Source organism: Centruroides sculpturatus, unplaced genomic scaffold, assembly GCF_000671375.1.
Source record: "Centruroides sculpturatus isolate CEXI.00-Female unplaced genomic scaffold, Cexi_2.0 scaffold415, whole genome shotgun sequence".
NCBI lineage: Eukaryota > Metazoa > Arthropoda > Arachnida > Scorpiones > Buthidae > Centruroides > Centruroides sculpturatus.
In genome coordinates, this window is record NW_019384825.1 from 279,398 (window position 1) to 293,176 (window position 13,779).

The 13,779-nt window shown below is 25.0% G+C and overlaps 1 protein-coding gene across 1 annotated transcript in view; it reads right to left on the reverse strand.

The window, feature by feature from the left end:
* The window catches only part of LOC111630004 (neprilysin-1-like), a 29,688-nt gene extending 16,326 nt beyond the window's left edge, over positions 1–13,362 (reverse strand). Inside the window, exons 1-8 of the mRNA XM_023373995.1 lie at positions 13,321–13,362; positions 6,660–6,932; positions 6,446–6,570; positions 6,309–6,368; positions 5,863–6,024; positions 5,693–5,779; positions 5,215–5,420; positions 4,873–5,067 (exon numbers count right to left, since the gene is read on the reverse strand). Coding sequence (XP_023229763.1) covers positions 4,873–5,067; positions 5,215–5,420; positions 5,693–5,779; positions 5,863–6,024; positions 6,309–6,368; positions 6,446–6,570; positions 6,660–6,691 — 867 coding nt within the window. The 5' untranslated portion in view covers positions 6,692–6,932; positions 13,321–13,362. The remainder of the gene's footprint in view (positions 1–4,872; positions 5,068–5,214; positions 5,421–5,692; positions 5,780–5,862; positions 6,025–6,308; positions 6,369–6,445; positions 6,571–6,659; positions 6,933–13,320) is intronic.
* Positions 13,363–13,779: the final 417 nt, after the last annotated feature.

The following is a 13,779-nucleotide window of genomic DNA, read 5'->3' on the forward strand; positions in this document are numbered from 1 at the left end:
TAAATATGTTGGTTTTCTTTTATATGGATAGGATAAATAGGGTGTGACCAATATCCTATTTCTGAGATCAAAGAATGTTTCAATGAGAAGAAATAAAACTCATATTTAATCAGTGAGCCTTCTACTGCCCCCTGAAAGCCTCCAGCACCCACAAGGAGGCGTTATTGCCCACTTTGAGAAAGGATGGTCTACATCAGGGGTGTCCAACCTTTTTGTTTCTCTGGGCTGGATTGGAAGAAGTCAAGGAGTTTTGGGCCACAAGTATATATAATATATACTTGTGGCCCAATATACAAGTATATTTAAAAATTAACATGTCTAGATTATAATAATAAGTATTAAAACTTTATCAAGAAAAAAGGATATTTTAAAAAATTACTTCTACAGACACTTTCAATTTTTACTTAGAAATTGATAAATTCATTTATTATAAAAGAGACAAACGAAAATTTATTTGAAAAAACACAAATATTTATTTTATTTGTGTCTATAATTAATAAAAAGCGATGAAACACCATTTTAAAGTGCATTTTTATTCAATTAATATAATTATAAATAATATTAGCCGAAAAAGTAGCCAAAGCGCCAAATGATATTTTTTATGTCAAGCAAAAAAAAGCAGCCACATTTGGCCCAATGTAGCCAAATCTTGCAACGTTGGAAGAAATACTAAATAAAGCTGGAGTTGTGAATCAAAGGATTATAGACCCAAGAAAAAAGAGACAAAGGACAAAAGATAAAGAAGTGAAAAAGATTGAAAAATTAAGGGTCCATATTTGCTTAACAGATCTATTTAACGTTTCTCACTACTACATCTTTTGTCCTTTCTCATCTTTCCCTCCTTTTTTCAAATTTGGGTCTATAATCCCAAATTTATTTATAATCCCAGCTTTATTTAGTAATCCTTCCGCATTCACACATCTCCAAGTATTTGAAAATATTTTCTTTCCATTCAAAAATAAAATATGAATAAAGGTTTACGGCTTTGTGAAACTTTTTTTTGAGTTTATGCCGTTGAAATAAATAAATAATAATAAATTAAAACATTTGTCGGTTTTATTTACATGTTTATTGGGCCGCATTGTAACTCGCCTTGGGCCGCATGCGGCCCGCGGGCCGCGGGTTGGACACCCCTGCTTTATACGATGCATTCTTGCGATAGAAATTTACTTCTATTTTATTTTATCACTTTTCTATTTTAAAAAGAAAGAGAAGAATAATATTTCACTAAAATAGTAACATTAATTGTAAGCTTTCTTTTCTTTTTTTGAATATATTTATTTTCATTAGTATAAAGTTTACGTATTCTATCAAATGTTACGTGTTTTAGCACTGTTGTAATGTATACTTATAGAAATGTAATCGTTATTAAAATACTAATTAAACTTTAGTCTAATTATTGATTGAATAACTAAAAATTAAGTAAAAAAGTTTTCAATTTACGAAAACATGTGGAAAATATTAATTAATTACGGTAATTAAAACATTTTAAATTTATATTATTCTTATTACCAATTGTGTCCTATCATAACTGTTAATTAAAATATACACTGCTATCCGTTTAATACAATCTCTTAGTTGATTTGTCTTTGTAATATTCCGATTTTAAATAAAATTGTTACCATGTTAATTAGCTTCATTGCTTAAAATAAATATTAATGTTTACAAATAATTTTATATCAAGTTTAAGTTGCTATTATTCAATTTTAATTTGTATTCATAACTGTATCATGCAAGCTAAAAATGTTCTGTATAATGAAATGATATATATATATATATATATATATAATGATATATATATCATTTCATTATACAGAACATTTTTAGCTTGCATGATACAGTTATGAATACAAATTAAAATTGAATAATAGCAACTTAAACTTGATATAAAATTATTTGTAAACATTAATATTTATTTTAAGCAATGAAGCTAATTAACATGGTAACAATTTTATTTAAAATCGGAATATTACAAAGACAAATCAACTAAGAGATTGTATTAAACGGATAGCAGTGTATATTTTAATTAACAGTTATGATAGGACACAATTGGTAATAAGAATAATATAAATTTAAAATGTTTTAATTACCGTAATTAATTAATATTTTCCACATGTTTTCGTAAATTGAAAACTTTTTTACTTAATTTTTAGTTATTCAATCAATAATTAGACTAAAGTTTAATTAGTATTTTAATAACGATTACATTTCTATAAGTATACATTACAACAGTGCTAAAACACGTAACATTTGATAGAATACGTAAACTTTATACTAATGAAAATAAATATATTCAAAAAAAGAAAAGAAAGCTTACAATTAATGTTACTATTTTAGTGAAATATTATTCTTCTCTTTCTTTTTAAAATAGAAAAGTGATAAAATAAAATAGAAGTAAATTTCTATCGCAAGAATGCATCGTATAAAGCAGGGGTGTCCAACCCGCGGCCCGCGGGCCGCATGCGGCCCAAGGCGAGTTACAATGCGGCCCAATAAACATGTAAATAAAACCGACAAATGTTTTAATTTATTATTATTTATTTATTTCAACGGCATAAACTCAAAAAAAAGTTTCACAAAGCCGTAAACCTTTATTCATATTTTATTTTTGAATGGAAAGAAAATATTTTCAAATACTTGGAGATGTGTGAATGCGGAAGGATTACTAAATAAAGCTGGAGTTGTGACTCAAAGGATTATAGACCCAAATTTGGGAAAAGGAGGGAAAGATGAGAAAGGACAAAAGATGTAGTAGTGAGAAACGTTAAATAGATCTTCTGTTAAGCAAATATGGACCCGTAATTTTTCAACCTTTTTCACTTCTTTATCTTTTGTCCTTTGCCTCTTTTTCCCCGCACTTGGGTCTATAATCCTTTGATTCACAACTCCAGCTTTATTTAGTATTTCTTCCAACGTTGCAAGATTTGGCTACATTGGGCCAAATGTGGCTACTTTTTTTTGTTTGACGTAAAAAATATCATTTGGCGCTTTGGCTACTTTTTCGGCTACATATTATTTATAATTATATTAATTGAATAAAAATGCACTTTAAAATGGTGTTTCGTCGCTTTTTATTAATTAGAGACCCAAATAAAACAAATATTTGTGTTTTTCAAATAAATTTTCTTTAGTCTCTTTTATAATAAATGAATTTATCTATTTCTAAGTAAAAATTGAAAGTGTCTGTAGAAGTAATTTTTTAAAATATCCTTTTTTCTTGATAAAGTTTTAATACTTATTATTATAATCTAGACATGTTAATTTTTAAATATACTTGTATATTGGGCCACAAGTATATATTATATATACTTGTGGCCCAAAACTCCTTGACTTCTTTCAATGCGGCCCAGAGAAACAAAAAGGTTGGACACCCCTGGTATAAAGTGTAAAGCAGACAATAAGAAGAAAGATAGAAAGCAAAAGATGAATATCATTAATAAAAAAAAGAGAACAATTCTGAGCGACTGTCTCAAAAATTCATAAATCTGCATCAAATTATACGAAATATTCACATATCCCACCTAATATTAGTACTGTATACTATTTTATATATACTGTATGTAAGTTATTATATAGGCTATAAGAAGTAGAGTTATATCGGTTATTCGATAAGAACTTGAATCAAATATGTCAGCCATAAGAAACAGCATTTTTATTTGAGATCTTAATGACAGTCATTACTACGAAAAACGAAGTAAACATATTTCACATTCGATTTTGATTTCTCAGAGATAGGAACCAAAATTAAATCCAGCGTTATTCGGTCAATAATATCTCTGATATAATTAAAGATGATTATACATCACTTATAAAGAAAAACAGCTTAAAATTTAATTACATACTTTTTAAGTGATTTTCGAGTTTGATTACTAAAATCTAAAATTTAGCAAGAATTGATTGTGATGTTTAATAAAATCTGATGGAAATTCTTAATGTTTAAGCTAAGAAATAAATATTCTTTTATACTAAAATATCTTATGTTTATTATTAATATTCTTATATTTTATCTTCTTTCCTCCAGGAAAATAATGAAATAGTTGAGATTGAAAAAAAAAATTAAACCCCAGAAAAGCTTCAGTAAACATGAACTTTGAAGAAGCACTAAAAGCAAAGAATTATTATAAAATTAAATTACTGTACTGTATTTATTTTTGATAATACAGTCGACCCCTCTATAACACTGTTGATAATTCCGTTTTATATGAATTCCATGTTGTACGAGTCAGTTAGATTTTACAAATACGTGAGCCGTTCACAGTCCGGCACACGTATTTATAAAATCTAAGTGACTCGTACAACATGGAATTCATATAAAACGAAATTATAAATAGTGTTATAGAGGGGTCGACTGTACTTTTTTATTTTATAAAAACTTTTATTCATAAAAAAGAACTTTTTAAATCATAATTTCGTCTACGAGCGTAACAAGAGAATTGATTTAATGCATTGAAACAAACGGAAATATTTTAAAAAATTTCTCCAATGACCTCGATATTTCATTTTATAAATTCAAAACTTAATAAATATAATTGTAACATAATTTTAGAATAATTTTTGTGTTTTATTTTCTGAAATAAAGCTATAATATAAAACACTTCGACTTTTCGAATCAATTGTCTAGAATATGACCATAATAACTGTCTTTTACTTTTTACGATAATGATAAATTTATTTCGATCAATATACAAGCATAACTCAGATTCTGGTATGAATTTCCTTACATTTAGGAGAGGAAGATCCTTCTGAAAGAAGTTTCCTTAATTTCATACTTCATAAAAACAAAATTATTTTGTTGCGTTTTTCAGCACTATTGTAAGTTTAAATATTAAAAAATTAATATAAAAAATTAAATATAGAAATAAATATATAAACCTCTGCTAATTTTCTCTCAAAATCAATTATTTCTTCGATATCTTTATCCAAGTCTTCATTCGGATCCTTTCTAACGTTTAATAATGTTATCATATTTTTAATGTGTTCTTTATAATTCTTGAGCGTTTTTCGGCTTTCTTCATTGGAAGAATTTAATAAAATACTTGTTCTTTGACTCAAACTAGGTTTATCTAGCTAAAAATAAATAAATAAAAAATAATTAATATATTTAATAAACAACTTTTTCTTGGAAAGTATCTTACCGCAATATATATTTATAAGAAAGCATTCTTTACAGGAAACTGCTTAATTATTTATAATTTCATATAAAGTAAATCTAACCTGTATGATATTATAAGATGTATTTTTGATATCAGGCGAAATTATAAATCGAACGATATAACCAGTAGCTGTTTTTCTTAATAACCAGGTAATAGCATTCAGCCAATCAAAATCTTTATCGTTCCAATCGGAAGATATGATTGGCCAACCTCCGAATTCTTTTATTAAATTAAGAAAGGGCTTGGATCCTCTCGATTCGATACTTTCTGCAAGTATTTTGCAAAATTTTATATGAATTATAAGCTATGTCTAAATTATTCAATATTAAAAACTACTTCAGCAAATACTTGACATATTAAAGATAGGGCTTATCTAATTATTGTTGGCTTAGATATAGAGAAAAATTATTCATTATGTGTTTGTTACTTAATATTACATACTTCTATAGAAAATAAATTGAAAAGAAGTAATTTTTCTTTAAATTTTTAATGTTTTAAAATAAAGAATTAAATAAAAGTGATATAATTTAATATTTTACCATTATCTAAACACGCTCTAAAAAATGTTACAGTCTTATTTACTGGTATTAACGAATATTTATCCAATTCTAAATTTGATAGAAGATCTGAAATTAAATTATTTTTAATTAAAATTTTATAGATTTGAAAATTCTAAATTTTTCAAAATCAATTTACCAATTTCACATACCATTAATTTTTAATGCAATGCTCATTTCCAATTCTTCAGAAGGGCCAAAAATTATGTTATTTTCAGGTAAGGGATGGTCACGTATCCATCCGTCACAACAGTAACTATAGAAATTATCACATGGATCGACAGAATTATTTATCCATTTTCTAAGTTGCTGACCTATGGAAAGATAGAACAAGTTTTAAATATATATATAAAAAAATATTGTTGTATTTATATTAAATTTAGCCTTCAGATAATTTTTATGTATTTTTCTTGAATAAAAAGTAATATTTATTAAATAAACATTTTGAAAATAATAAATGATCTTTAATTCCAATTTAAATTTCATTTTTTAGATGAATATCTTGTAGTCAAGAAAAAATTTATCTATAAAATTATAAGGATTAATAGTCTCTTAATAGATCTAATATAAGGGCGTATCATTATCAACAAATGCTTACTTCTTTCTGTGCAGTCAGTTGTTGTGCAGACAGAAACTTGAGATAATGTATAATTTTTTCCTAAAATTCAGAAAAAATTCACTTTAAAAATCAAAATATATTTGACTTTATGTTATAATTTCATAAAGTTTTTATACCTTTTTTAAAAATTATGATCAATAATGGGATGATGATACATAAAATGAGTATAGAAAGAGTAGTATTTATTATTAATAGACGTTTTTCAATCTTAGTTCTTTTACTCCAAAAAGCTCTTAAAAAACTTGAGAAAATCAAATATTTAAAAATAATTATCATTTTTTATTATTATTTTTTACGTAAATATTACAAAAAATAATTTTAATACTTTACTTTTTATTAATCATTTTATCTCCACTTGGCATAATGAGTGAAAAAAAATCTGTGATTAAGTTAATAAAAATTAAATATTTCAATTTAAAATTCGAATATAAAAGAGTAGAAATTCTGTAATAGAAGAATAAATATTAGTAATTTCAATTAAAGTAATTTAATAGAATTATTCTATATAATAACAATAAACAAAATAATTTTAAAAACTAAGCTTTAGCTTTTGATGTTTTATCCAGCTTCAGTTATATCAACGCTGAGATAAGTTTAACATAGCTAAAAAAAAAAAAATAAGCCAAAAGCAATTACTTTTACACTAGAATTGTGTAATTTTTTTTACAAAATACAGCTTAAAGTTAACAAAGAAAATATAATTATCAGTAATTACTATAACCAAGATTTGATAATAAAAGTAATGATGTAATAATATTTAATTTAAATTTAAATATTATTAGTTACTTAAATAGTTAAAAAAAAAGTAATTATGTAAGTATATTTCATTTATTAGAAATAAATATTATTATTTATTGATTTTATTTAAAGTAAATATGAATAATATATTTTTAATAATTTTCTAGGNTAAATGAACATTTTATTAAATAATTTTTTTTAATAATTTTCTAGGTAGATGTTTTATTTTATCTTAAGTTATATTTAAAATACATATGTAAGTTCAATAAATCATTCAAACAAAGAATGTATTCATTTATGTGACGAATTATATTCCAACCTTTTCCTTCAAGAATGAATTTAGAAGAGATTCCCACGAAAGTTATGCAACAGTTGAAAGATAGATGAATATATTCAATCTTATCTACATTGTTAAATAGTAACGTGGGAATGGAGTAAAACAAGAAACAAGATTATTTAGATAAGAATAAACTCCTGTTTCTCAATTAATCAAATAAATACAAATTTCACTAATTATATATATTAGAAAATTTTCACTAATTTCAACACAATCACTTTGATTCATTTAAACTATTTAATATTACAGATGACAACTTTATTTATATAAAATGAAAGTTACATAAACTACTTTAGTACAATTTCTTACATAATATTCGATTTGAAGTAGTAAAATCAAACCTTGATAAGATATTATGTTTTGCATAATATGAAAGAAATAAAATAAAAAATTTGATAAAATTTTTCACACATATTTTTCGAGTTAGCTGAATTTTTTCGGTTCTGAAACCAAATTTCAATACTTTATTAAATAAATTTACTATTATCAACTAAAGAAATTTAATTTTAAAGAAAATAATCACGTAATTGCCATTGTTATTTTAAGTTTGTGGCGCACCCCCATTTTCAAAAAAAAAAAAAAAAAAAGATTTTCAGAAAAAATAGATGATAATTAGAAGGTAAACCTCGAATTTAGGACATAAACTCTTACTTTAAATTCGAAAAAACAGATGAAAAATGACTTAAATTTGAANATTTTCAGAAAAAATAGATGATAATTAGAAGGTAAACCTCGAATTTAGGACATAAACTCTTACTTTAAATTCGAAAAAACAGATGAAAAATGACTTAAATTTGAAGTAATATGATATTTATATGTTTTTAAAGGTAACATGCCTAAGAAATTTTATATTTCTGACTAAACAAGATAATAAATTGGTTTTATTTATTAATAGAATTACTACTATTTACTTTTGAAAATAGTTTTCTTTACTTAGAAATTTATTACTAATACAGTACTTATATTATAATCCAATTCTTCAAATATATTTAACTAATAATGATAATCTTCGTACATTAATCTTATCAAGTAATGCAAAAGTTTAAAGGATGATCGCCGTATAAATTAAAAGGTCTATTGTTTGATTGTTCGTTAAAATCTAATTTTTATATAAAAGAAAATAACAAACTTTGAAATTTAATCCCATCTTTTATGTTAATCCTTTATTCATCCTACTTTAATCTCTTTAATACTAAATAAACAAGTAAGGAATGACAAACATTAAGAACGTAGGCAAACTTTACTACATTTAAGATTTAATTTTGCATAGAAATTAAGAGTATAAACACATTTTATTAATTCAAAATTAATTTAGTTTTTTTTCCTGTTTGTTTTAAATTTAGTTTGAGTTTTAAGTTAAGTTTTAAAACTGAACTTAGTTTAAAATTTAGTTTTAAATTTTACCGATTCTCAATTCAAAATGAGTAATTTTCTCATTTAAAAAATGAATTTCGTCAAGTGGATTGTTATTTTTAGATATTTATAATTCATGTCAAAGTTTTTTGGGTCATCTTAATGATTAAGATTAGAATATACTTGCTATCTGTCGTATATTAACTTAATAATTTGAATATTAAGTTTCAAAATAAAAACCAACAAACAATTTTAATTAGTTTTTAAATTTGTTCATAAATTAAAATTTTGGTTTTTTTTCTGTCGAAAATTCTTAAATATATCTTTTGATTTTAATAACAGAAAAGAATATTTTGTATTAAGTTATAACATGTAACAAGTTAAGTTATAACATAAATTAATTTCACTTAAAAACAAATAAAAGAAAAGAAAATAATTAATACAAAATTAAAATTTTATATTTATTTATATTTTCAAGTTTAATTTTTTAAAATCTTGTCACTAAAAATGCATTTATAATATTTTTTACATTAAACATTTAAAGATTTTACTTTACACTTAATATACTTAAATAACTTGGTCTAGTTTGGCTTATAGAACTTCTTAAATAACTTTTTATTATTTAGTTTGACTGCAATTTGAAAAAATTGTAGACTTTTAAATTACCACTAGCGTTTGTCTGTCTGTCCGTCCTTCCTTAATCTCGAGAACGGTGTTGGATAAATGAAAGTCAAGACTAGATATAGAAAGCTCAGAGGCAAAGGGCTCGTTATCTATAAACAAACTATCGGTCTAGACCGAAAGCCATGTGCGTAATTTCAATTCAAAACTTTTTCTGTTGAACAAGTTCTATAAATGACCAGCACGACTGTTGTTATCAGGAAAAGTATGATGTACAGGGGCAAGAGACTACTAATTTGAGATCGAGAGCATATATTTTAAACTAAATAAATTAAGAATATGATTAAAAATTGCAGTTCGGCATTGTGACGATGTCACAATAAATAATTGCTCGTTTAAGTTTGGAAAATGATCGTTTCGCATCTGCTACAGTCATAGGAATAGTCGAGAGCATTATTTCATTGCAAGCTTCATTAAATGAACATTTTATTAAATAATTTTTTTTAATAATTAAGTGTAAGAGATCAGCAGATGCATCAACGTTAAAAATTTCATTTTAAAATAAAATAATGTCCTGTACAACTTAGTTAAAAAGCAGGTGTTCAGAAAATTTTGCAAAAAAAAAAAAAAACAAAACAAAAAGCTATTTTGCAAATTTCAACCAAATTTGATACACATACTGTCCCGAGTATTCATTTTCGATTTTCTCACAAAAATTTTACTTCGAAATTCATCCGCTAGAACAGAATTTGACGCAACTATATAGCTCAGTAAGTGCGTATTACGTGTGTTTTCTAACGATATTCGGATATAAAAGATATCACAAAACGTTCTTCACAACTCTGACAGGTGAACGATGCTCACTTTGCCTGGTTGTGTGTTAGACTATTTGTTAAGCTTTTCATTTCTATCAACGAAACAACAATGCCAGCTCATCACTTTCGGCGCTTGAAAGGTTTACAAGTAGTCCTCTGATTATTGGGAATTTTAGAATAATGATTTTGAGTTTTGAGAAAAGCCAAACTTCACTCCAGCAGTGGAAGTTTGAAGCAACTTTTTCTGAAAATCGAAGCCATATTATCAGAACAGTATATATACGAAATTAATTTGAAATTTTTCCAATAGCTCTGAACACCTATTTTTTAATTATAATTTATCATCCTGTACACTACTGTAAAATTATACTATATTTTTGTAGAAAATCTTTTGCTTGTCAATTAAATCGTTTTCTGGTAAAGAGAATAACGTTTTCGGAAATATAGAAAAAAAAAAACCATTTCGTTTAATCCTTTGAAACGATTACAAAATTAATTCAAAATTACATTTTACTATGCATAACAAATATTCACTTGGAGCAATTAAGACTCAAACGCTGTTTTAATTTCATAAAATTCGTGAAAATACCTTTTAACTTTTCTTGTCCTCTTTAAAAACTAAATCAATTTACCATTTTCTTAATAACTCGAAATATTATTATTTTTTTTAACGAATTTAATAAATCTGTGAGAAATGGATAAAAACCATTCGAGTTTGCGCCTCACTACGGGCTGGCCACGTGGAGTTCTCTGGGTTTTCTTCACGTATCTGACACCTAAATGAGGGTCACTTTCCCGTAGAAAATCCTTCCGGAAAGCACTTCCATTTGACAGTAAAGTTGGATTCTTTTGTTACTGAAGTAAACTCGAATTGTTAAATTTTAATATTGTTTTATCTCCAATCTCAATCAAAATTCTGGGAATTAAACAATCTCTAAACTCTTTATCTATCAAAGATAGGTAAAAAGTTTAATAAAGAAAATTTAATGTAAGTTCGGAAACATTAACGATGTTTATTCGATGGAATATGCGAAGAGTATTGCGTTTGGCTCAATTCCAGAAAAGAAAAGCTATTTTGATAGAAATAAATAAACATTATTTTTGTGGTTTTTCATTCATTTCCTTTTCTTTTATATTTTATAGAACTTAATTTATTAGTTCTTTTATTCAGAACGCCATACCCAATACAAGAGGTCTCTTTCTTCTAGTTAGGAATATGCTTTTGGGCATTTTCCCTTCTCTGGAGTGGCTGAAGAAGGATATTTTATGTGTTTATTTAGAATATCTTCTAATTTTTGAAACAGACATTAAACTTTAGTTGATTTTTTTTTATTAGGAATTATAATTTAGATTACTTTTGTTGCAAGCACAAGGTTTGAAAAGTTAAAAATACATTATAGTAGTCCGACTTCGTATATCGGAGCGAATAAACATCGTTAATATGCCCAAACTTTCCGAATCGTGGTTCAAATTGGGCATAAATTGTAGGTAGGCGCAAATAAATATTTTGTACAGTACATTCTATATACAAAAAGTAGGTCTACTTCTATCAGCGATATGTCAAATATTATCGCGGGCCGTGCTGGCTTTGGTCCGGGAACCATAGTGGCTATAATGTATTTTTACTTTTCAAACTTATCTTATAATGTATAAGAGCTTAAAGAATCGATTGAAACTTGTAAAAAAATTATATATATGACTTATTTCTTATTAAATAATAAGTGTCTATGAAACCGCAGGACGGCGCGTATGCAAAGCTGAATACACACTTGCATAATTTTAATTTGTACTCGTCAACGCCATCTAGGAATATTCAATGAAACTAATATCAAAACAGAGGCTGTCCCAAATTCTTTAATTTTTGCATCTTAGTTTGCAACTTTAATGATTAAAAAATAATAATAATACAGTAATTTCTTAAACTCGCAAAAAAATATTTAAACTTAACTTACTACATTGAAAATTATATTCTCTTTAAAGATGACTTATTCCATATTGATTTTTGTCATCAATATAGTTTCTAACAATTAAAACTGATGGCTAATTTATGAAGTTTTAGTAATATAGAGTAAGGCAGTGGGGTGATAAACATTTTCTAAAGTTTCTAATTCAGTGCCAGAATAATATATTTTTGTATTTGTGTAGTATGTTTTTATTATTATATGCATTCAATTTAAGTCTTATTGAATATTAAAAAAATATTGAAAACCTCAAAAGAAACTTAAAGTTAAAGAAGACATTGTAAAATTTTTTAAATACTATATAATTAGTTTATGAAAGCTTTTATTTACACTGTAAACTATTTTGTATAAAATGTTTATTCTTATCAATTCATTAATAATTAACAGTATACAATTTATTTATATTATTTTGTAAGAATTTAAGAATATATTCAGAAAATATTTTTCAAAAACGACTGAATTATTATTTATAAAATCATTCATTAATCAACGTTTTTTAATACTAAAAAAATTCTTGGGGAAGGATAAAATAGTTTTAGTATATATATATATATATATATATATATATATTNTAGACGAGTTACTTCTTATTTCCGTTTTCGAAACAATATTCTACATCAAATATTAGTCCTAAATTTAATCATTAAATGTTTTATTTTTTATTTTTTAAATATATTATCAGTCAAATAAAGATATAGCTATTTTCTTTATTGTATTATTTCATATTTACATAATCTCGTTTTATGAAATGCTAAAATATATTCTATAATAAATCTTCTAATAGTTTATGCCTAGTTTTGTTGAATAAATTGATTTAAAATTAATCAAATATTTATCGTAAACAAGTTAAAAGCTTTTAAACAAAATAAATAATGTTTAATTTTATATAAGTTATTTCTTTTTGAAAATCTCAATAATATAAATGGATTTAAAAAACGATTATATAATATTTACATTAGACTAAATTAATATCATAGTATAAGATTTAAAATATTTAAAATTAATACAATAGATATTATATTTGACATTTCATTTTTTTTTTAAATTAAAATAAGCACAAATTTTTCTCAACTTAATAACTTTTACATAAAAATTTTTTCAGTAACCGTTATTTAATTTCTATAAATTACGCGGTGTTAAAACGGAAAACGAGTGCAGCAGCTTACCTAAAAGTGTTAACCAGGTAACATTTCACATGTCAAGTGATTATCTGAAGTTACACCTGCCCACTCAGTTACTAGCGCCCTCTTAAGTGACGTCAAACAGATAATTCCTGACCTTTTTGATGTTGATAATACTTGTCTTAGTGACAGATATAAACAGTAACGAGTACTATAACTTAGAGACGAAAAAATTGAATTTTTTTTTTTTAATGTCAATTAAATTCTATATACTTTAGACTTTTAAATTAATTAGTTTTTAAAGGTTTAAAATTTGTGATTTTGTTCTAATAACTATACTGACGTTTCTATTCGAATTCATTCTTTTAAGTTATTGTATTTTGGTTGATAGCTTAAGTTTCGTTTATGGATAATGTCTTACACAATTCCCAACAAGTAAATTTATTAGTGGAAAAGAAAACAATTAATTTCTATTCATACGTCATCTCACGATACTGATATTGT